The sequence below is a fragment of the Argiope bruennichi genome, chromosome 2 (assembly GCF_947563725.1).
Source record: "Argiope bruennichi chromosome 2, qqArgBrue1.1, whole genome shotgun sequence".
NCBI lineage: Eukaryota > Metazoa > Arthropoda > Arachnida > Araneae > Araneidae > Argiope > Argiope bruennichi.
The window spans coordinates 7,363,385-7,384,084 of NC_079152.1; the positions used below are offsets into that span (position 1 = coordinate 7,363,385).

Sequence of the window (20,700 nt, forward strand, 5' to 3'; positions counted from 1 at the left end):
GTCAAAGTGTTTTCTAAAGCACAGAATTAAAAGGATAAAAGTGTGATAAGAAGAATTTTTCAAGTACCCATGAAATCATATAATATGTAACTAGGGATTGCAATACCGGTATACCGGGATACCGAATACCAGTATTTTGAGTCATTGGTACAATTTTGTAATACCGGTATTCACAAGTTTAAATACCGGTTTTTCGGTATTTACTAGAAATTTTTAAAATTTCTCCACTATATGTTCAGGTATCGCGAACATAGCAAAATATTATGCGTTATTGTTTTTATGTCTCCATAACGGGCGAAATTAATTAGCTAATTAACGGCTTAATTAATTGCTTAAATCTAAATTAGTAAAACATGGATTATCCATGAAAGAAAATATTGTATCCTTAACGACTTATGGAGTAACAATTATGAAAAAAGTTGGAAAGTTGATTGGTGCAAATCAGCAGTTGTGCTATGCACATGGAATTCAATTAGGAGTAATAGATGTATTATACTAAAAAAATAAAGAACAGAAGAATCCAAATACTGTGGATATAGAAATTTCGGATTCCAAGTTTGAAAAGAGTAAGAGTGAGAGTGATATTGACAATGAAGATAATGACAATGTAATTGTTGAAGAAGATATTGCTAATGAGGATGAAATATTAACCTATCAAGAATTGCTTCCTATAATTTATAAAGTTCGAAAAATTGTTAAGATATTTAAACGTTCCCCTTTAAAAAAGGATATTTTACTAAAATATATACTAACTGAAAATAAAGCAGAATATATGTTAATATTAGATTCTAAAACACGTTGGAATAGTTTACTCCTAATGATGGAACGATTTTTGAAACTGAGAAGTCTAATCCAAAAAGCAATAATCGACTTAAACCTGTAAATTAATTTTTCAAATAGTGAATTCGACTTAATATCCAGAACTATATCAGCTCTACTTCCAATAAAACTGACTATTGAGGCATTGTGTCGGAGAGATTCTAATTTATTAACAGCTAATGCAACGATAAATTTCATGTTGCAGTCACTGAAAGAACAGCACACATCACTATCCGAAGAATTATATATTACATTGAAAAATCGCACAGAAGAAAGGCATACCGAAATAGAAAATGTCTTACGGTATTTACATAATTATAATGATTTTAAAAATGAAAATGAAAAAGAAAAGAAAAGAAAATAACCAATTCAAATCTGATTAAGTTTAGAGTAAAATTTCTTAAAAGTTTTTACCCACAGCCCTATCCACATTCAGAAGAATTCGGTTCAATTATCGAAGATTATGACGTCACTACTGTCGATAGTGACAAGGAATTGTCTCTTGAACAAAAATTAGAATTAGCAATAAATAAAATTTCAACGAACCAAAATACTATACAGAAATCAGCTATATCCAAAACCATCCAACGAGAAATCGATTTATTTGAAGATGAGGGATTTAGAGGTAAATACTTGTAAAAAGTATATTGCGCATTGCTAACGGTACCACCAACTAGCGTAGATGCCGAAAGAGCGTTTTCGACAACTGGTAATTTTTACACAAAATTACTTTTCAGGCTTAATGACAGTACAATTGATGCATTATGTTTTTTAAGATCACATTTCAAAAAGTTGTAATAGTACCCCAGACTGAATAGTGATATTTACACTTTTTTGTAATTTAAATAAATAAGATGTTTCTTTACTTTTTTGTGATTATATACTGTTATAATTTATAAGTTATAAATTATTTTTTGTGATATTTGCACTCTCTAACAAAACTGGCAAATAAAACAAAGAAACACCAGAATTTTCTTTCTTTTTCTAAAATTTCTAATACCGGTATTAAGATTTAAAAAATACCGAATACCGGTATTGAACTTTTGGTCCGGTATTGCAATCCCTATATGTAACTTAGCGTTAGATTAAATTTCTATTTCTTTTGATTTGTTCATTGTTTATCAAGGATTCTTTTTGCGAACTTAATCGAAATCTATAATCTTTATAATGACTTAAGTATGCATTGAGCAGTTTTTAGCAACAATAAATATGCTGTTTGCTGGTTGTGATGAATTGATATCACAGCGCAGGTAAAAACCTGCTAAACGGCTTAATTGAATCAGCAGGGGTAAAAACAGCAGAGTTCAAGTAATTATTTTTTAAATTCAGGTTCCTGCTCTTAAAAATGCTATGCTTTTTACTTTATCGCATACGAAGTATAGAGAAAAAATAGTAATCTTTAAAAAAAAATTCGAAATCGAGATTTTAACACATTTTCACGTTTCAGACACCCATGAGTTCGAAAAACCCATTTTGGTATTATGTCCACCTGTCTGTGACAAAGAAGCTCAAAAATGAATTAGTAGGATGAAATTTGGTATATGGTCTTTACGCCAAATTTATAAATTTGGACAAAATTCATTCAAAGGATGGCTGTCCGAATACAAGTTGACAACACAACTACAAAACAAAGAATGTTGGATAAAATTCGATAGTCGAAGAATAAAATTCAATGTTCGATGGATTTAACGTCTGTAGTGTAGAGACGTATCGAATTTTGAGCCAAAATCCACAAAGGGTTGAATGCCTGTTCGTTTGCACCTTCAGAAGCATGTAAACGAGAAAAATGCAACGATCTAATGACATCAAATTTTGTGATCGTAGTTTTGTAAGCTACGATTTGCAAATTGTAGTTTTGGGTCAAATTTTGGTTCCAGTCGATCGTGACACAAATTCATCTTTATTAGAGAGTGCGCGAGTAAGTTTTGCGGAGACCACTCCCTTTAGTCTTATCTATGCAGAGTGTAAAATGAAGTCTCCTGAAAGAGAAAAACTCGAGAACTTATATTGATGATATTTGTACCATTTTGTAGAGCATTTATTTGGGAAGATTTTAGCATATTGAAGTCATATCAAAATAAAAAAAAGGAGTTTAACAATTGCGATTTTAATTATTTTCCCACTACGATTCGCGCATGCGCAAAACAGCAGTATCTTAGCGTTGTACTTATCCGTACATGCGCAAATAGCAAGAGCTGTGGCATGCATATGAGATTCATTTCTTTGTTTACGTCTGATTTTAAACAGCGATTCAAAACTCATTATGCCCCAAAAAATGAATGGATATTGGAGATATTTGCATTTGTTGGGGAAGATTCTAGTATATTGAAGTCCATGGTCCTTGAAAAACCTTTATGTAGCACTTTCTAGAATTACATCCAAACAAAATCTTTTTGTCTTGGTACCAGGAGGAAAAATATCCAATATTGTTTACAAAGAAATGTTATGAAGCAAGTTGAATTTTGTTTTCATATCAGACTATACGGAGCTGATAAACAAGTGTCGAACAGTGGTTACAATAAGTTATTTGAATATTTCTAAATTTTAAAACAGCTTTTCTATTGCAGATTTTAAGTGAATTTTTTGGGGGAACAGCTTTAATATACCGTCATTTTCGCCGAAAAAAAACAGTTTATCGCCAGATTTTAGCGAAATGGCAAGGACGACAGCAAATAGCGCAACAGTAGCAAAAGCGCCACCGAAAAATTGCCAACCTCGCAAGGCTCCAAATGACTGTATTTCAAAGTTTTGTCAAAATTTGTTTTGTAGTTATTTTTGATGATTCTAAATATATTTTTATGTTTGTTTTGACGTTGCGTGATATGCCCATGTCATATAGGATGGAGGCTAGAGTTTAGTTTAATTTTTAATTAATTTTTCATCTTGGATGTTATGCCACGGGCAAAGCTGTGCGGGTACTGCTAGTTTAAAATAATTGAGAAGGCAATTGCTCAGACCTAACCAATAATCCAATTTGGCCAAGTTTTGCTTCAAATGAAAGTTCATGGCGTCTAGATAGATTGTTAAGGTTCTAGAAATATCACCATTGCCTATAATTTTCCTATAATCTTTGAGGGAAATCGAAAAACAATATATAACTCTCACTCTCTTTGGAACCAACTAGAATTGTCCCTCCGAAACTTCCTCACCTATTTTCCAATGAAGGTCTTGTTTATCATAAGATTAAACACAAAAATTTCGAGTACCTGAAGTTTCCTCTTCATTGCCTGAACATTTTCAGACATTCAAGTGAGTATTCCGAGGGAATCTGTGACTGATGTCAATTTCTATAGCTTAAATGAATGTCCAGCTGTTTTGACATTTTATTCCTACTTTGAATTCCAATTCACTTATATTAGAATTGAACGCAATTTTGATTTTGCTAAACATTAGAATTGGAACAAAAAGAGATAACACACAAAGAAGATAATTTTTTAGATTCCTAACTAAAGCATTTTCTTGAGCAAGTCAATGCGTTTCATTTCCTACTTTCTAAATTTATTCAATAAAATGCTTACCTGTCAGACATTTCCCCCGGATGCAAAATAAAATCGTGCTCTAATATTTTGGTATCCACTTCAAAATCACGAGTTTCAGTCCCTAAAAGTAACTGCCAACTGTTCGAAACTGCCTGAAAAGAAATGCAATTTCTCGCATATTAATTTCTGGGTGAGGAAAAAACGCTCTTAGATAAGCTATTTATTTATAGATATTTCGACTTGGGGAGAGTTAAACTCTTCGTAATATCAATGATAAGAAAGGGGATCGCCTTACCTCATATGTCCCGTTTTTAGAGATTCTGGACACGCTAAAGGTGACGAAGTTTCGTGAGATGCCGTAATATTCTCCAGGCAGGAATGGCCCCTTGGCGCGCAGGTGGAGGGTTTCTCTCTTGTAGGCTATGTCTCCAGTTACGTTGATGTCTCAAGCAAGAGTTAAGTTTCAAATTAACTTTACACCGAGCGTTTGTGCAAATAAAACACTCACATATGTGGCGCAGAAATTCTCCTGCTATTGATTGTCGATCGGCAACAATCATATATAAACAGTCATAAAAAATTTTAAATAGCTACATTGAACGATTTTTACAGTTGCTTTTATTCAATATTTCAAAAAATAATGGAGCTACAAATTTTTCAGAAAGACTCTGGGGAGTGTTTAAAACTCCTTTGAATCAAAGGAAACAAAATGTGAAAGAAATGAAGAAATAAATATAGAAAAAAAAATGATCGAGTGCAAAGATGGGCTCGATAGTCGCTGGATGAGAAATAGAGCCTGATTTACCAACGGAAAGTGATCACCCTATCCGCTGAAACTGCTACTTTCGCGAAAAGAATTCATTACCTTCAAACTCAAGAGATTACCATTTTTATGATATCAGTTTAATTTCCGTGGAATTTGTTTCTTTATTTTTAATAGATATTTTCAAATTTAATAGACAATCTGACAAAGTTCTTAATCCTATGATTAAAATAAAACTCATTCAAGAAAACATTCGATTATGTGCTTTTGCCACTGTTCCAATTAAGATTAAAAAATTGCTTTTCTTTGACATTGACTTCGAAATAGGATATTCACTTCCGCTTTTATTCCGTAGCATACCCATTTTGAATATGCTAAGACGGTAAATTTTTACAAACTGAGGCATTTCAAGTCATAGCTGGGATCCTACCCATGGATCTTCGGGCCATGGAAATGTACTTCCGTTTCAAACTGAAAGTCAAAAAAGAAAATATAACAATCGGGGATAAAACATTTGGTAAAGAATAACATAAAATGGAACACGATAATCTTGAAATCCATCCAACGAATTGGCTGACCTTCAGCTTACAAACAAAACGATCAAGAAAGGAGAACATTGAAATATTCACCGATGGATTCAAAGATGATAAAAGGATAAATGCGGCAATGATAATATACTTCCACGGTAGGGAAATAGATAAAAATCAGATTCGTATTTCAAATCTTTCTACAAATTACCAAGCCGAAGTCTTAGCAATAAAAATGGCAGTTGATTATTGTGAAGTGCTAGAAGACTGGCATATATGCTCTATATTCTCAGGCTTTATGTCAGCCCTTCAGGCAATACAATCCACGAACACCAAAAAAAAAAAAAAAAAATTGCAAACTTAAAGAAAACTTGAGAAAGGCTAAAGAGAAAAAATAGATTAGATTAAACTGGATTAAGTCTCACATCGGAATATGCAGAAACGAGAGAGCAGATGAATATGCGAAAAAGGTTACACAGAAAGATCAAATAGATATTGTAGTCCCAAAATCATTCCAAATGATAAAGAAGTAAATTAGAATGACTATGCAGCGGCAGGATAGCTGGATCATGTAAAGCAAAGGACATGAACTTGAAAAACATATGAATACATAACGTATAAATTCATACTGGAGCAAAAAGATTATAAAAAGAATACTTCACCCAATGATAGAGCAAATTATATCATGGCATGAAAGATTTCCTGAATACTTCTGCAGATTCAGAAGGATGCAAGACAACAAATGTATATGTATATGTCAGTCCAACACTACGTGACAGAATGTGTCGAACTGAAAGAAATTAGAGGAAGGCTCACTGCAAATAGTAATTTTAACACAATATTACGATACCCTGGAGATTTAAAAATATTAAAAGGAATAATGGAAAAGATTTCTAGCCTTTTACTAACAGTTTGAAGATTCTTTGGACTTTTGTTGGCCGTTGTTTTCTTATGCAAAAATTTGGGTAGTTAATGAGCATAACAGCTAGTCACAATAACCCTTGTTTATGCAGCTTAGTTCTGTGATAATGGAATGGCCGGCTGTAATTAAAAAAAAAAAAAAAGTAATTTTTTAACCTAGCGATTTCATTCAATTGATATTTTTCTGTCGTATCAAATAAGAGGGTGAATTTTTTAAATAAAAAAATGAACTCCATACAAATTGTCTAACAACACAAAAAGCAAATAATCTGGGCAAATAAATTAATCCCCAAAGTTCATCTGAATTTTGTACAATAATATTTAGAAACGCCTACTCATGTTACGGCTGGCACTTTAATCGGGCCCATTTTAAATAATAAATGTGCCCGAGGACTATTCTCTCGAATTATGGACAGTCAATAAAGTTTTAACAAATATACCATAGAAAAGTTAATACTACGCAAGCTACCTTTTTTGAGCAAATTATTCACCAGGAATAATAGATTATTTCATTTCATTTACAATTCGCATGATGTACGACATTCATGATTTTCCCGACAAAATATTTTTAGTCGTTATGATAGAGCAGAAAAAAATAGTTATAAACGAAATTGCTCCAAATAATGAAAGCTAAGTTAATCTATTAAAGTTATGTTTGAGAAAATCTGAGACGTCAGTTGTATCTCGAAATCTCGCTTACAGCACCACCTATTCATTTGAGACCCTGCTTTCCCATTTATTCTGATCCTTATTGATGCCAAAAGAAAATGTTGAGATCATTTCAATAGCATTCATTGAATGGTGCAAGTCAACTGCAAATAAAAGATTCTTCAGAGACTCCTCTTCATTTATGCACACTTTATACTACATCAGTTGAACCAGTGTTCAAGACACAGTTTCAATGTTTCGTCGGCGGAAGCCTTTTCAAAGGATACGAACTGGCTTTCCTCTTGTTACTGCTATCGAATTCCAGCTGTCATCGTGCACCTTGATGAAACTAAGTGACACCTGGAAACATATAAATACGATTGAAACAATTCAAGATAATATTTAGAATGGATGAAGTTATTATTATTAGTTAGTTGTATGAAGCTGAAGCGAAATATATCGCCTAGGCTCAAGGAACTGAATTTTACGAGAGTGATGCGGAAAGCTTGGGCATGCGGCTCAGCAGACACTGAGGAGTTACTGGTTAGAGGAATTAACAGAGTGGTTGCAGTTAACACTGCCGCTTTCTTAAATCAACTGAAAATGAGCATCGAAAAATAAATCCTATGAAATGCGAAATGTTTACGATGATTCAATTTTTTTTGTGCAAGAAAATTTTAGCTGGGATTCATTGTGGTCTACATCAGCCATATACCACAAGGGTGGGGCTGAGTTATGATGTAGCCTCGATTCAAACTAATATTCAACCGCATGTCTCTAGAGCCATCTAAGAAATTAGCAGATGTTCTATTAAGATGATTCCGATCATCATCTTATCACACAGATTTCGCTAAGATTGATTATTAACAGTGACATGGCATCAGCGTAACATTGTTATACGTTTAGTTCCCAGAGAGGCATTTTTATGGAGGGGTTTCAAATCCCGTAAAACATTACAAGCTTTTCTTCCATTTTATATAAAAGGAAAATATGTTCTTACAGTTACTGAATATGATTGCTAGTAGTAGATATATCTACTAGTGTCTGGCATTCATATCAAACATAGAAAATTTTTCAAGCTGGCCTTATACAATGCGGCATTTGATTATATCTTCCTCTCCTTCTCATGCTTTATAGCTGCATGCATGGAGCAAAGCTTATTTGTATTTTAAAACCAAAGCTCCTTCCAACTACAAACGCTAGCCTAACCAGCCCAAACGTTTGGATGTGTTTTTATTTTGACAATCTTTGTATTTTAATAACATTTACTTTTATTATAGTTTGTGTGACAACCAGTTTTATTTCTGATGCCATCAAATTGATTTCTTAGTGAATGGCAACATTGTTTAAAATTAAATATCCATGGATGCACTGCGCTGCAGGCATAGTTTTCTGTATTTTTATTTATGTGCCCTCCTCGTCTTGAATGTCAAAAATAAACTGTTTGTGGTGCAAGAATCCCCGTCATTTAATCCAGAGCGACTACCAACGAATAAGACTGGGGAATGATATTCAGGTTACACTCCCTTATAAGCATTAGATAATCAATTACAAATAATCTAAGTGCACTTGAGACTTTTAGAAAAAAAAAAAAAAATTCCCTAGATTATTCGCAAAATATATAACCAACAAATAATAATTTGCATTCAAGCTACAATGGTTGGAAGCCTAAATAGAAAATTTAATTTCTTTTGGGCCAGTTTGTTAAAATATTATCAAACAAAGCTGTGATGTCCTTGAAAATAAAATTTAATAGAAATAAACGTAAAGGGAGAAAAAGAAAAAAATCCGAAATGCTTTGAACTGTGAATCTCACAATACATAGCTACTTTGAAATGGTCAAAATTGTAAGGAGTGGTAAAATACACGATGGATAAACATATGTAATTGACAGTATCATTGGAGTTTCTGGCTTACATAATGCCTATTTCCAGCAAAAGGGCAGATTCGAACAGAATCTATCCATAAGTGAATGCCAGTCGGTCCATCGATACTTTTCAGCTTGTATCATTTGCTGGGTTCAATTATATGTAATAGCAAATCCTTGAAGTGTAGAAATGCTTGCCAGCGATGCTGCTAATAAACAAGATATGTTTTCATTCATGCTCATTTTTTGTGCTTCCGCAGAATGGACTGTTTGAATTTCAGGACAACACAGCTTTGTGACCATACTACAGGGTAGCCATAAAATAACTTTCCCAGTTTGGAGGCTTCTACAGCTAAAATGAATGAGTGAAATGAAACCAAATTTTATATACAGACTGTGGAAGACATTTGAAGATGAATTTTCCCGCAGGAAAAATAGTATTAAAAGTTGCCGATAGAGGATATATGGGTACTGCTCTCACGTACGAACGAAGAAATTTGCATATCGAGATGGATTATGCAAAATTCCTTGTAAAAAGGGAAGAGCAAACGACCTGTTAGCAGTTCCTTCTTGACTATTGATATGTTCTTGACTGTTGATGTGTGCTTAATATGGGTAATTTACGCATAATTACTGGTGAAACTGTTCTACACTAGACAGTGTAATGCAATGCCGTGGATGTTATTAAGCAAACTTACATGTCTTGAAATAGAACACAAGACGGGCTGTTATAAACATCGAAACTGTGTTTACATGTAGCAGTGAAGAACATCTTACACCATAGGCAATATGTTGTACACAGGGAAGGTCGGAATATTGAAAATATTACGCGGCTTCCAAGGAGCTTGATGTTGATGAATGAAAAATTATTTTCTTTGAGTTTCGTGAATTCATTCATAACTGTACTTCCATAGAGCCAATATTTCCCCTATCGGCAATTTTTGGTACTTTTTTTGCGGAATACATTTTCTTATGCCTTCCACAGTCTGTATGTGGAATGTGGTTTCATTTCCTTCATTCGTTTTAGCTGCAGATGTCACCGAAGTTATTTTTTTTCTACCTTGTACTTTGCTCCGAAAATATACGAAAACACTAACATCCATTTTAATATATTGACCCTTCTAGTTACGTTCCACTGTCAGACCAATTAAATATTAAAATTCCACGCGAGTTATAATCCCTTTGAATATAAATGAATAATTTCTTTGAAGAATGGATTTCACGAAAGGTATGTTACTCACCACGCAGAATAGCATCACAGCTGAAAGTAAAACGAGCTTCACAGGCTTCAAAATTCCTCGAAATCTGGAGTTTTCTCGGTTAACATCATCACTGGACCGAATTGTGGACAAGGAATCGACCAACTCTCCTTCTTCATCTCTATAAAAGAATCAACCTTTGGAATAAAGAATATATCATAGTTTCTTAAGAAGACGCTTTAGTATTTTCCCAATTAAAGAAAATCGAATCCAAATGGAGTTATAAAAATAGATTGAGATATTAATAAGAGTTGCCTATTATTCCAGTCCGCACCACGTCACTTTGACCCGCTTCTCCCATTAATGAGATTTTTGTGCTATATTACTTCATTGATATCGTGTGGAGTGATCGTAAATGTACGGTTTTAAGGAAGAAAAAGTGTAGAATCCGAATGGAAGTACAGAGGTAACAAAATATCGGTAAAATGCTCCGATATCAAAGGGAGCGAATAGGCGGCAAGTACTGTCCATGTTCCCTTTCAAACAGTCCGTCATCGATTGTGCAGAGAAATTGGAAAGAATATTTGCAGTTTCCAAAACGCAATTTAAGTTTTGTCATTTCAAATAGTTGATTATAGAATGAAATAATGACATAATTGCTTATGCAAATAATTTTTTTTTTAAAAATAAAGTAACATTTTCTGCTTTCTATTATTTTCTCTCATTCATGAAAAACAAAGCGATTTTCAGTAAGGTATCGTCAATGTTATCATTCTCTATCGACTACGAAATTCATTGGGACACGAGGCAAATAATATCAAACGAAAAAAGGAAATAAACATGTTTATTGTGTTATTTGTAGTAGAATTTGAAATTTTAATTCGCATTTTTAATGCATTAATAAAATAAAAACTCTCTTGGTGGTATTTCAAAACTTAATTTTAAATTAGTAAAATTCTCTTGTAACATATTAAAATAATTTAAGTTAGTAATACAAAAAAAAAAAAGGGAATCACTTAAATTTAATTGAAATTTTCTGACATGGCTTCTGGCCCCAAAAAATTCGGAGATTTTTGATTTTGAAACCGGAAACAAAAGATTTTGAAAAAAAAAAAAAAAATTCTACATTTAATTCGAGTTTTTACATTATGCTAAACATCTGAAAATTTTTAAATATCTGTACCTTTAAGTGATAAATTTGCAAGCAACCTCTTGTCAACAAAGGTTGTCACTTGAAAATATCTGGGGGCACGGCAGTGCCCCCGCCAAGTCGAGCAAAACCAAGCGGCACGGCCGTACCATCCTTTTCTCGAAGCAGTTCAGGCCATTTTCAACCCCCTATAACTTTATTGTGGATCAAACTAGAAGTCTGAATTTTCAGTAACTAAGCAGGCATTATATAAACACGATATATTTCAAATTTCATTAAATTTGAACCAATAGTTTAAGAGTTATAACTAGTCAAAGTTTGTGAATTTTGTCATTGACTGGCCGATCATCAAAACTCTAAGGCACTTCTAGCAGACATACAAGCTTCAAATTTAGAATACTACTAGTGTTTAGTGTATAAATCAAGGAAAAACTAAAATATGCGTGTAATAATGGACGGATCGATCAATTTCTCGAAGTTTCGAGCATTATCCATTTTGTCGGCAAATTCGTTGCCAAATGGTCGCCAAATTTGTCACCAAGCTCTGGGATCACTGGCTCGGCATCCGACAGCATCCAATACAGATTACTGTAAGACGGTCATTCTTATGATGACACTATTCGCATTGGGAAGCAACATTACAGGTTTGTATCTAATTTGAAATAATTCAATTTGAAACTGTGGAAGCTGCAAACGTGATGCGTGAATTTCAGATAATGAATCTGGCAGAATCTAATAGGAAATTTAAACCATAGAAGATTTTTAATATTGATATGGTCACTATAAGATGTTAGGTTAGCTAATTACGTAATAACTTAAGGCAGAAGGACCCTTAAGTAGGGACTGGATAAATTGACCGACTTGGTATTACATGGATCTCACAACTTTTTACGACAGAAGAACTGAGTTGGGAGACTTGGTATTTTTTACAAGTTATGTTTTTGATGGCATAACATTTACAACTTAGTCACTTCCGACTTCATTTCTTTATTGTTGGATCAGCTTCCTCTTTCTTTATATAAAAGAACCGTAGCTTTCCTGGCCATTAGCAGAGTAACACTTCCTGGAATTATGCTTTTCTTAAATACCTATCTTAATAGCTCCGACATGAATCGTAGAAAACTGCATGGTACATTAACTATTGTTAACTGTAACATATTAGGGAAAGAAATGAAAAATTTTTCGTGCTCTTTGGAAATATTATGCGTAGTGATTGTCTCTGAAAATTTATATATAACATGAAAATGCACGGAGATAAAATACATACTAAATATATCGTCAATATTATAACCGATTAATTAAAATATTTACTCTGATTCGAAAAATTATTTATTCGGGGTTTTCAGCGTTAGAACAAATTCAAAATGTTTTTTGCCATTTCCAACAAAAGTATATCATCGTTCAACTGATTCAGGAAAATCAATGGTTGAATGATCTTATTTAGAAATCCTTTTTATAAAAAGTAAGAATGTTTGCAAGTTGAAAAACCGCTGTTTCTAAATGCAGTAAAAGAAAAAAAAAAAAAAAAAAATTAAAACTGCATTCAAATATTATATTATACTAGCGGACCCGGCAAACGTTGTTCTGCCATATAAATTATTTCTGGTGAATATTTTGGTTGTTAATTAAAAAATAACGAATGTATTGTAAGTATTTGGGGATGGGATCTATGACAGAAAGAGGAATGGAATGCTTTAGACGATGATCGCCGATAAAAAACACCAACCATTCATTTCTCAATACAATGTATTTCATTAATGTAACAAACATATATATTGTTTGATCTCTTAAAAGTTAAAAGTAAAGTGAAGTGAAAAAAAGTAATATATTTTTTATCCTAAAGTATAAAAATGAAATAAAAAAAATTAATATTCATTTCGAAGATCAATTGAATGTACGATATTTTTTGACAGTCCCTCTTTAGTCAACACAAATAAACTCGATGGTTTTCCCACGCGAGAACATGTGAAAAACATGGTGTGCCCAAATCTAAGCAGCAAACAGACATCGTTTGACCTTGCGACTTATTGAATGTCGTTGCGAATGCCAATCTAATAGGAAATTGAACGCATTTGAATTCAATTGGCACGTCTGTGAGAATCATTTTAATTCGATGCAGCAAAACATTTTCGGCACGGAATTCGCCATTCAAAATGGTGGCTTCGATAATATTTGTCATCAATTTTTTAATGACCAATCTTGTGCCATTGCACAGCCGTGGTGCGTTCAAATTCTGAAGTAAAATAACAGGAGATCCAACTTTCAGTCGTAGAAGGTGTGGTGACATGCCGGTCAAATCCAGTGGGTTCAAAAACTGTTGGATAATTTACAGCTTCGTTAGCATCGCAAACTGTATTGATCGATTTGTAGGATACCAAGTCGCCTGGCAACGACTGCTGTATCTTGAAGTTTAAATCGTCGACGTCCCCATTTTTTGCACCCAAAATGGATCTTTCTGCCAGATACGCATGATTTATGTATTGTGTGCGTACATTGGGAAATATGCGGTCAATGAGAGCATTTTGCGAATCAACGATAGTGCAGAAATGAGTGAGCAATTTTATGCAACCAGTATTTTCATAAACAGCAACTTTTCCATCGCCGATATGTAACAATTGGTCCGAGAATGTGCCAGAAGATGGATCTTGTAGCATTTGGACGCGCATTTTTATTTTTAGCTGGACCTTTTCAACATTACTCCACAGTAGCGATGATTTCAAACAATCGTTGATCTCATCATCGTAGGGTGAACGTGGATAGGGTCACCCTAATTACCTAGCGTTATGAAATATACTTTAAGACCTATTCTCATACCTACCAAATATACATAAATTTCATAAAAATCGGTCGAGCCGTTTCGGAGGAGTACGAACACAAACACCGTGACAAGATATTTTTATTATATATATATATATATATATATATATATATATATATATATATATGGGAAAAGGCAACGACCAGCATTAATATTTGAAATATATTAAGATTAAAGTACAAAGGACAAAACATTACTACATAGAACATAAAAGATACATGAGCGTGAGCTGCACGTCTTGCAGTCTCACTGCCTAACTCTCGTCTGCCAATAATGGCGGGAAAGCATCACGTGATTAATGACGTGACGCAACATGGCCAGCATGGCGCCATACAGGATACGGGATCTGTCAGCGCTTCCCACATCGGCCATCATGACAGCATAGGCGACCTCGCCTTATGGTATACAGTACAATGAAGTAAATATATAAAACAAACAGCAAATACAGGAAAATAATTTGTAAAATTGAAATATTCACAAGATAAAACAAATAAAATAGTCATACCATCCGTGACAGCATAAGTATATAGCAATACAATAGCGTACACTGGAAATATCGAATAACTAACTAAAAATAAAAATAATATTAGTGTTGAACATATAAAAATATAAAAACACAAAATAAACAGAGAAAAAAAAATCAAAGTCTATATCGTCCAAATATACACACACAAAAAGAAGGAAAATAGTTCTCTTTCTCTTTAAGTAGTGTTCAGTGTTTTCTTTTGAAACACAATTCAAGTGATATGTTCTATATTGCTGGACCATGGTTTCATATATTCTGCACAAGTTGAAGTTTTGGATGGTCCATCGAAGAAATCATACTTTTCAACATCGTATGTGTCGTTTGCTTTAATTTTGATCACTTTATATGGTCCGAGAAATTTTTGTTTCAATTTCAGACCAGGGCCAAATTGAGTGCGCTTGATTGCGACGAGATCATTCAATTGAAATTTTTGAGCATGTTTCCTACGCAGATTGTAGGTACGGCGATTTTCTTCTTGGATTTTGAGGATTTGTTGTTTTGCATCTTTACGGAGCTCATCACGCTGTTGGAGAAATGCAGACTGGATCTCTTCGTTGACGATTTCGAGGATTTTTATATCATGCTCAGATTTCATTTTAGTTCCAAACAGAATTTCGAATGGAGTAGAATTGATACTTCGTTGAAATGTAGAATTAATAATTTGCTGAACGGAAGCAACATGGCTATACCATTTCTCAGGGTTTTCTATGGATAGCTTGGAGAGTACAGATATGATAGTAGAATTAAGTCTTTCTACCTGACCGTTTGATCTAGGAAGTCCAGCTGTAATAGCAATATGGGTGATATGCTGATGTTCACAATATTCTTTGAATGACGTAGATGTGAAAGCGGTACCTCTGTCCGTAATAATCCTTGAAGGATTACCGAAAACTGATCTTTGGCATTCGAGCTTATTGAGAACTTCAGCGGTGTCGGTGGACTTGGTCGGGTAAAGCCACACAAACTTCGTAAAGGAATCGATTATTGCCAGAATATGCTTATATTTCTTAGAAGTGCTGGGAAGAGGACCCAAATGATCAATATGGTATGTATGAAGGGAGTATCGTCTTTGTCAAGTGGATGCAAAGTGCCATCTAATTTGCCACGTTTTCTGTTATTTAGAATGCATGTTACACAGTTGCGTATGCATCGTTCAATTTTCTCTTTCAAGTTCGGAATAAAGAATTCTTTGTTTAACATTTCCTGCGTGCGTTTTACTGCAAAATGGCCTCGTTCATGACAGGATTTAATAATGTTGGCCTGCATATCATCAGGTACGACAAATAAATCGATTCCGTCTAAGTTCTTATATAAAATGTTGTTTTTGACTATGTAGTTCTCGTAAGGTGCATTTTGAAGTAATGCTTTTATAGCTGTAATATGCTCATCTGTCTGTTGAGCTCTGAAAATTTGAAGATTGACACAGTCTTGAATGATCATGCAGCATGGGCTTCGGCTAAGAGCGTCGACATGAGTCATCTTTGAACCGGTTCGATGCTCTATTTCGTAGTCAAAATCCTGAAGGTATAATGCCCATCGCGAAATGCGGGAATTCATTTCTTTTTTATTTAACGTTTTGACGAATGCATTACAGTCAGTGATAATTTTAAAGTGTGATCCGAGGATGTAAATTCGGAATTTTTTTAAGAGCTTCTACAATGGCGAGTACCTCCAGTTCATAGCTGGTGTATTTTCTTTCGCTGTCAGACGTTTTCTTGGACATATAACACACTGGATGGAATTTGTTATCATCTTTGGATTTTTGTAGTAGGACTGCCCCCAAGCCATCAATTGACGCGTCTGTATGAATTTCAATGGGACTGCCTTGATTAAAAATAGTTAAAACGGGTTTATCAGAAAGTAACTGTTTTAAGCGTAAAAACGCAGTTTTTTGCTGAGCTTGAAATAGAAAGGGGCTGTCCTTACGAAGAAGATCACTAAGTGGTTTTGCTATAGTAGAGTATGAGGGAATAAATTTTCTAAAGTATCCCGTAAGACCTAGAAAACGTTGTACGTCTTTTGCATTTTTTAACTCAGGATAATTAAGAACGGCTTTAGTTTTGGAGGGTGAAGGGAGCAATTTGCCGTGTTCTACTACGTGACCCAAAAATTCAATCTGACTATGCAAAAATTGACATTTTTTAAAGTTTATATCTAGTCCATAATCGCGAGCTACTTTTAGAACAGTGTTAAGGCGTTCGAGAGCCTCAGATTCATTATTTGCGGGAATGACGATGTCATCCATATACGGGAGGACAATGCCTTTTGCAATAAGATCACGAAAAACGGCATTTATGTATCGCATAAAGACAGGAGGACATGAACTTAAACCGAATGGCATATAACGGAATTGAAATTGACCTGTATTTGTGACGAAACTGGTGTAACAACGACTTTTTTCTTTTACCGGCACATGAAAAAATCCGTTACGCAAATCGAGAGTACTGAAAATTTTAGCATTTTGAAGACGATCTAAAATGTCATCAATTAATGGTAGTGGATAATGGTCTTTAACTAATTTACGATTTAATTTTCTATAATCTATACAGACTCTATGTTTTCCATCTTTCTTACGAACTACGACAACTTGACTAGCATAGGGTGAAGAACATGGTTCTATAATTCCATTTTTTAACCACTCGTCTATCTGCGCATTTACTATATCACGTTCGGCAAAGGGTAAACGTCGAGGAGAGTGGAAAATTGGCTCATCGTCAGTAAGCGTTATATCAAGTGCGATGTTCGTGGTTTTAGTTTTGTTAGGTTTATAGGCTAACAAAATCTGTTCAACCTCATTGCGAGTTTGTTTAGAAATATTCGGACCTATATCAAACGTGGGAGTTTCGGCAGAAATAGCCATTATAAAACTGTCAGTTTCAACAGGATCATCAGATTTAGAAATTTTGGAAAATACAACACCGTCAGGTTTAATTGTCAAATTTGCCTGATTTATTACGTCGCAACCTATTATTAGGTCATAAGTAGTACAATTATTAGGTACCACAGAAATAAAAACAGGAAAACTTTGTTTGTCAATAATAATTTCAGATTCAAAGGAACCTATTATTTTAGTTTGGGAAAAACCGAATCCAGTTAGTGTCATCTTGTTACTCGTCAACGGCGGCGATCCTAGTTTAATCCATGCAGAATGTTTGAGAAGTGTCGAAAAACTACCAGTATCGACTAATCCGGAAAGTGTATTATTAAGAATAACAACCTCTTTATGCATATTCGACGGAGAATGCAATAAATGTAAAGTGTTGACATTATCCCGTGGGGTAGAACTGTCATTCCGAGTAGTACGATGACAATCGGAAGATTTATGTCCGAAAAAATTACAAGAAAGACATTTAGGACCACGATTACGATTAGGGCAAGACTTTGCGATATGTCCAAAATCGTTACAATTAAAACAACGCATGTTACTGTTAGTCGGATTACTAAAATTCGATTTTGATTCTCTTTGTTGGACAGGGATTTTATGTATTGTATCACGTCTTTGGCCGTCATTAGCATATCTAGAATACGACATCTTTGAATTATTTGCGTTCATTGCACTTACGATAGTTTCGAAAATTCGTAATTTTTCTTTAAACTCAGAATAACATTTTGCACCATAAAGAATAATTTTATCAGAAGCGGAACCCTGTATCCCATTTATTGTGTATTGAATAACAGAACATTCATCAATAAGGGTTTCAGACTGATTCGCAATTTCACGCATGGCAATAAAATACTGCATAAAAGTTTCATTCGAGCGCATTTTACGTCTTTCTAGTTGTTTATGTATTTCAATCGAAGTTACTTTATCGGAAAATTCATTAATTAATGCACTTTTAAAAGCTTGATAGGAATTTAGATTTCTTTGGGAGAATAAAAAAGATTTAGCAGTACCGGAAACTAACCTCTTGGCAAAGATTAATTTTTGTTGTTCGCTTAAAGAAGGAAAAAGCGAAAAATTCTCTTCAACATCACAAAAAAAAACTTTTAATCGAATAGGAATCATTTCCTGTGAAGTTTCTACAACTACTACAGAGATCGCGTAATAAAAAACAAAACTGAAGGTTTATTTCATTCATCGTTTGTTTATTCGAGGGATCATTTTCGAGTGATTCCCTTTTGGCGCCAGTAATTAATGCCTGACTGTTATTTATTAATGTTTCGTCTGAAGTTACGGGGATGGGGAAGGAAGAATTATTACCCCCATTACTTGTTGAACTTTCGGTTTCAGAAATCTGTTGAGGAGATAAAGGTTTTTCTTCTGTTTCCGATAAAAAACTAATGTCTAGCGAGTTCCGAAATTCATCTAAATTATTTAGGGCTTTAAAAATATTTTCACACAAATCATTTTTGTTACTTTCGTTTACTTCTAAATGTAATAAATCAGAAACGGAGATAAAATCAGATAAAGAAAAATTATTCAACAACTCTTGTTTATGTTTTTCTACATCCAAATTTTCAAATCTTTCAAAATTTCTCATTCTTTTTCGAGAAGAATGGTCAAAATTACTGTAACCTAACACAGAGTTAAGCAATTTTACTGAATTAGTTTTTGCATATTTAAGGGAGTTAGCGATTAATTGAATATCGCCTAGTTTTAAAGACATTGTAATGAATTAAAACAGAACTAATGCACATTCACGCGGGATTAAAATTTAAAGGGAGAATGGAATAAAGTAACGTACTATACTATAAATTACAAACTTGGGAAAAAATTGCGCCTACCTGGTTGGGAGCAGTCGAATTATTCACTCTTAAATGTTCCTTTTTTTTAAAGCAGCCAGTATATGTCAGCACAGTTGCACAAGAACACGAAACTTGAAAGTTATCACTTTTTCACTTCAATGTTATCCATGAAAAACATGCACTAACGTCCATTAAAATATCCACGGCAAAAATCCACTCTTATCAAAATTCTTAGCATCAATTTAACGTCTTAAATTGTACTAACGTCCACAGCTTTTCAACAATTTGGCGGGATTTGCTAGGGGTATTCACGAGAAAGGCCGAGCCCCCAAAAATGTGGGAAAAGGCAACGACCAGCATTAATATTTGAAATATATTTATTAAGATTAAAGTACAAAGGACAAAACATTACTACATAGAACATAAAAGATACATGAGCGTGAGCTGCACGTCTTGCAGTCTCACTGCCTAACTCTCGTCTGCCAATAATGGCGGGAAAGCATCACGTGATTAATGACGTGACGCAACATGGCCAGCATGGCGCCATACAGGATACGGGATCTGTCAGCGCTTCCCACATATATATATTATATATATATATATATATATATATATATATAAATAAACCATTGCCATTAAAAGTGGCTACTCTATTGAACACTCCAGGAGGTCCTCGTTATCTTCGACAATCGCGGCTTTTTCACAGTAGTTTCCCCTGTGCCTTAGGGCGGTAGGGGTTGAGGAGGAATTCACTAAATAGGTTATTGGCGTATATTTTGTATTTTGAAAGGGTTTTAGTTTCTATTTTCACGTGTTGTTAGCTCAAAATTGGAAAGATTTTATGGCCATTTATAAAAGAAATTTTCCACTGAAGTTCTCTGGTAACGATGAATGATATATAAGGATACCGACACGTTGTTTATTTTTCGGACAAGCATCAGAAACCCTTTTCAGTAGTAAGACTATTGTAATGATATAAAGACAAACCATTGCATTGTCAATGCGGCCTATTCACATCGCAGTTTTCTCACAAAATGGGTAGCAATACTTGTTACTATGGAAGGAAGTCGTTTTACACTCCAAGCATCTTATTCTTTCATCAAAGGACTGTCGGAAATTCTGAGGCCGTGTACAAACTACCGCTTTTAAAATAGAATTAAAAGACAAAAAAAAAAAAAAAAAAAAAGAAGAAGAAGATTGGGAGTATTCTTTATCGCAAGCTTCAAAGAGTGAGATAAGTTATATAAATACTGAGTTCCTTTTTAGAATGCCATTCTGAAAATTTCTCTTCAGTTGT

At 34.0% G+C, this 20,700-nt stretch overlaps 1 protein-coding gene across 1 annotated transcript in view; it reads right to left on the reverse strand.

Moving 5' to 3' along the window:
* Positions 1-20,700, reverse strand: part of LOC129961805 (P protein-like) — a 78,450-nt gene that overhangs the window by 24,850 nt on the left and 32,900 nt on the right. Inside the window, exons 4-7 of the mRNA XM_056075378.1 lie at positions 10,266-10,404; positions 7,445-7,517; positions 4,594-4,742; positions 4,338-4,450 (exon numbers count right to left, since the gene is read on the reverse strand). Coding sequence (XP_055931353.1) covers positions 4,338-4,450; positions 4,594-4,742; positions 7,445-7,517; positions 10,266-10,404 — 474 coding nt within the window. The remainder of the gene's footprint in view (positions 1-4,337; positions 4,451-4,593; positions 4,743-7,444; positions 7,518-10,265; positions 10,405-20,700) is intronic.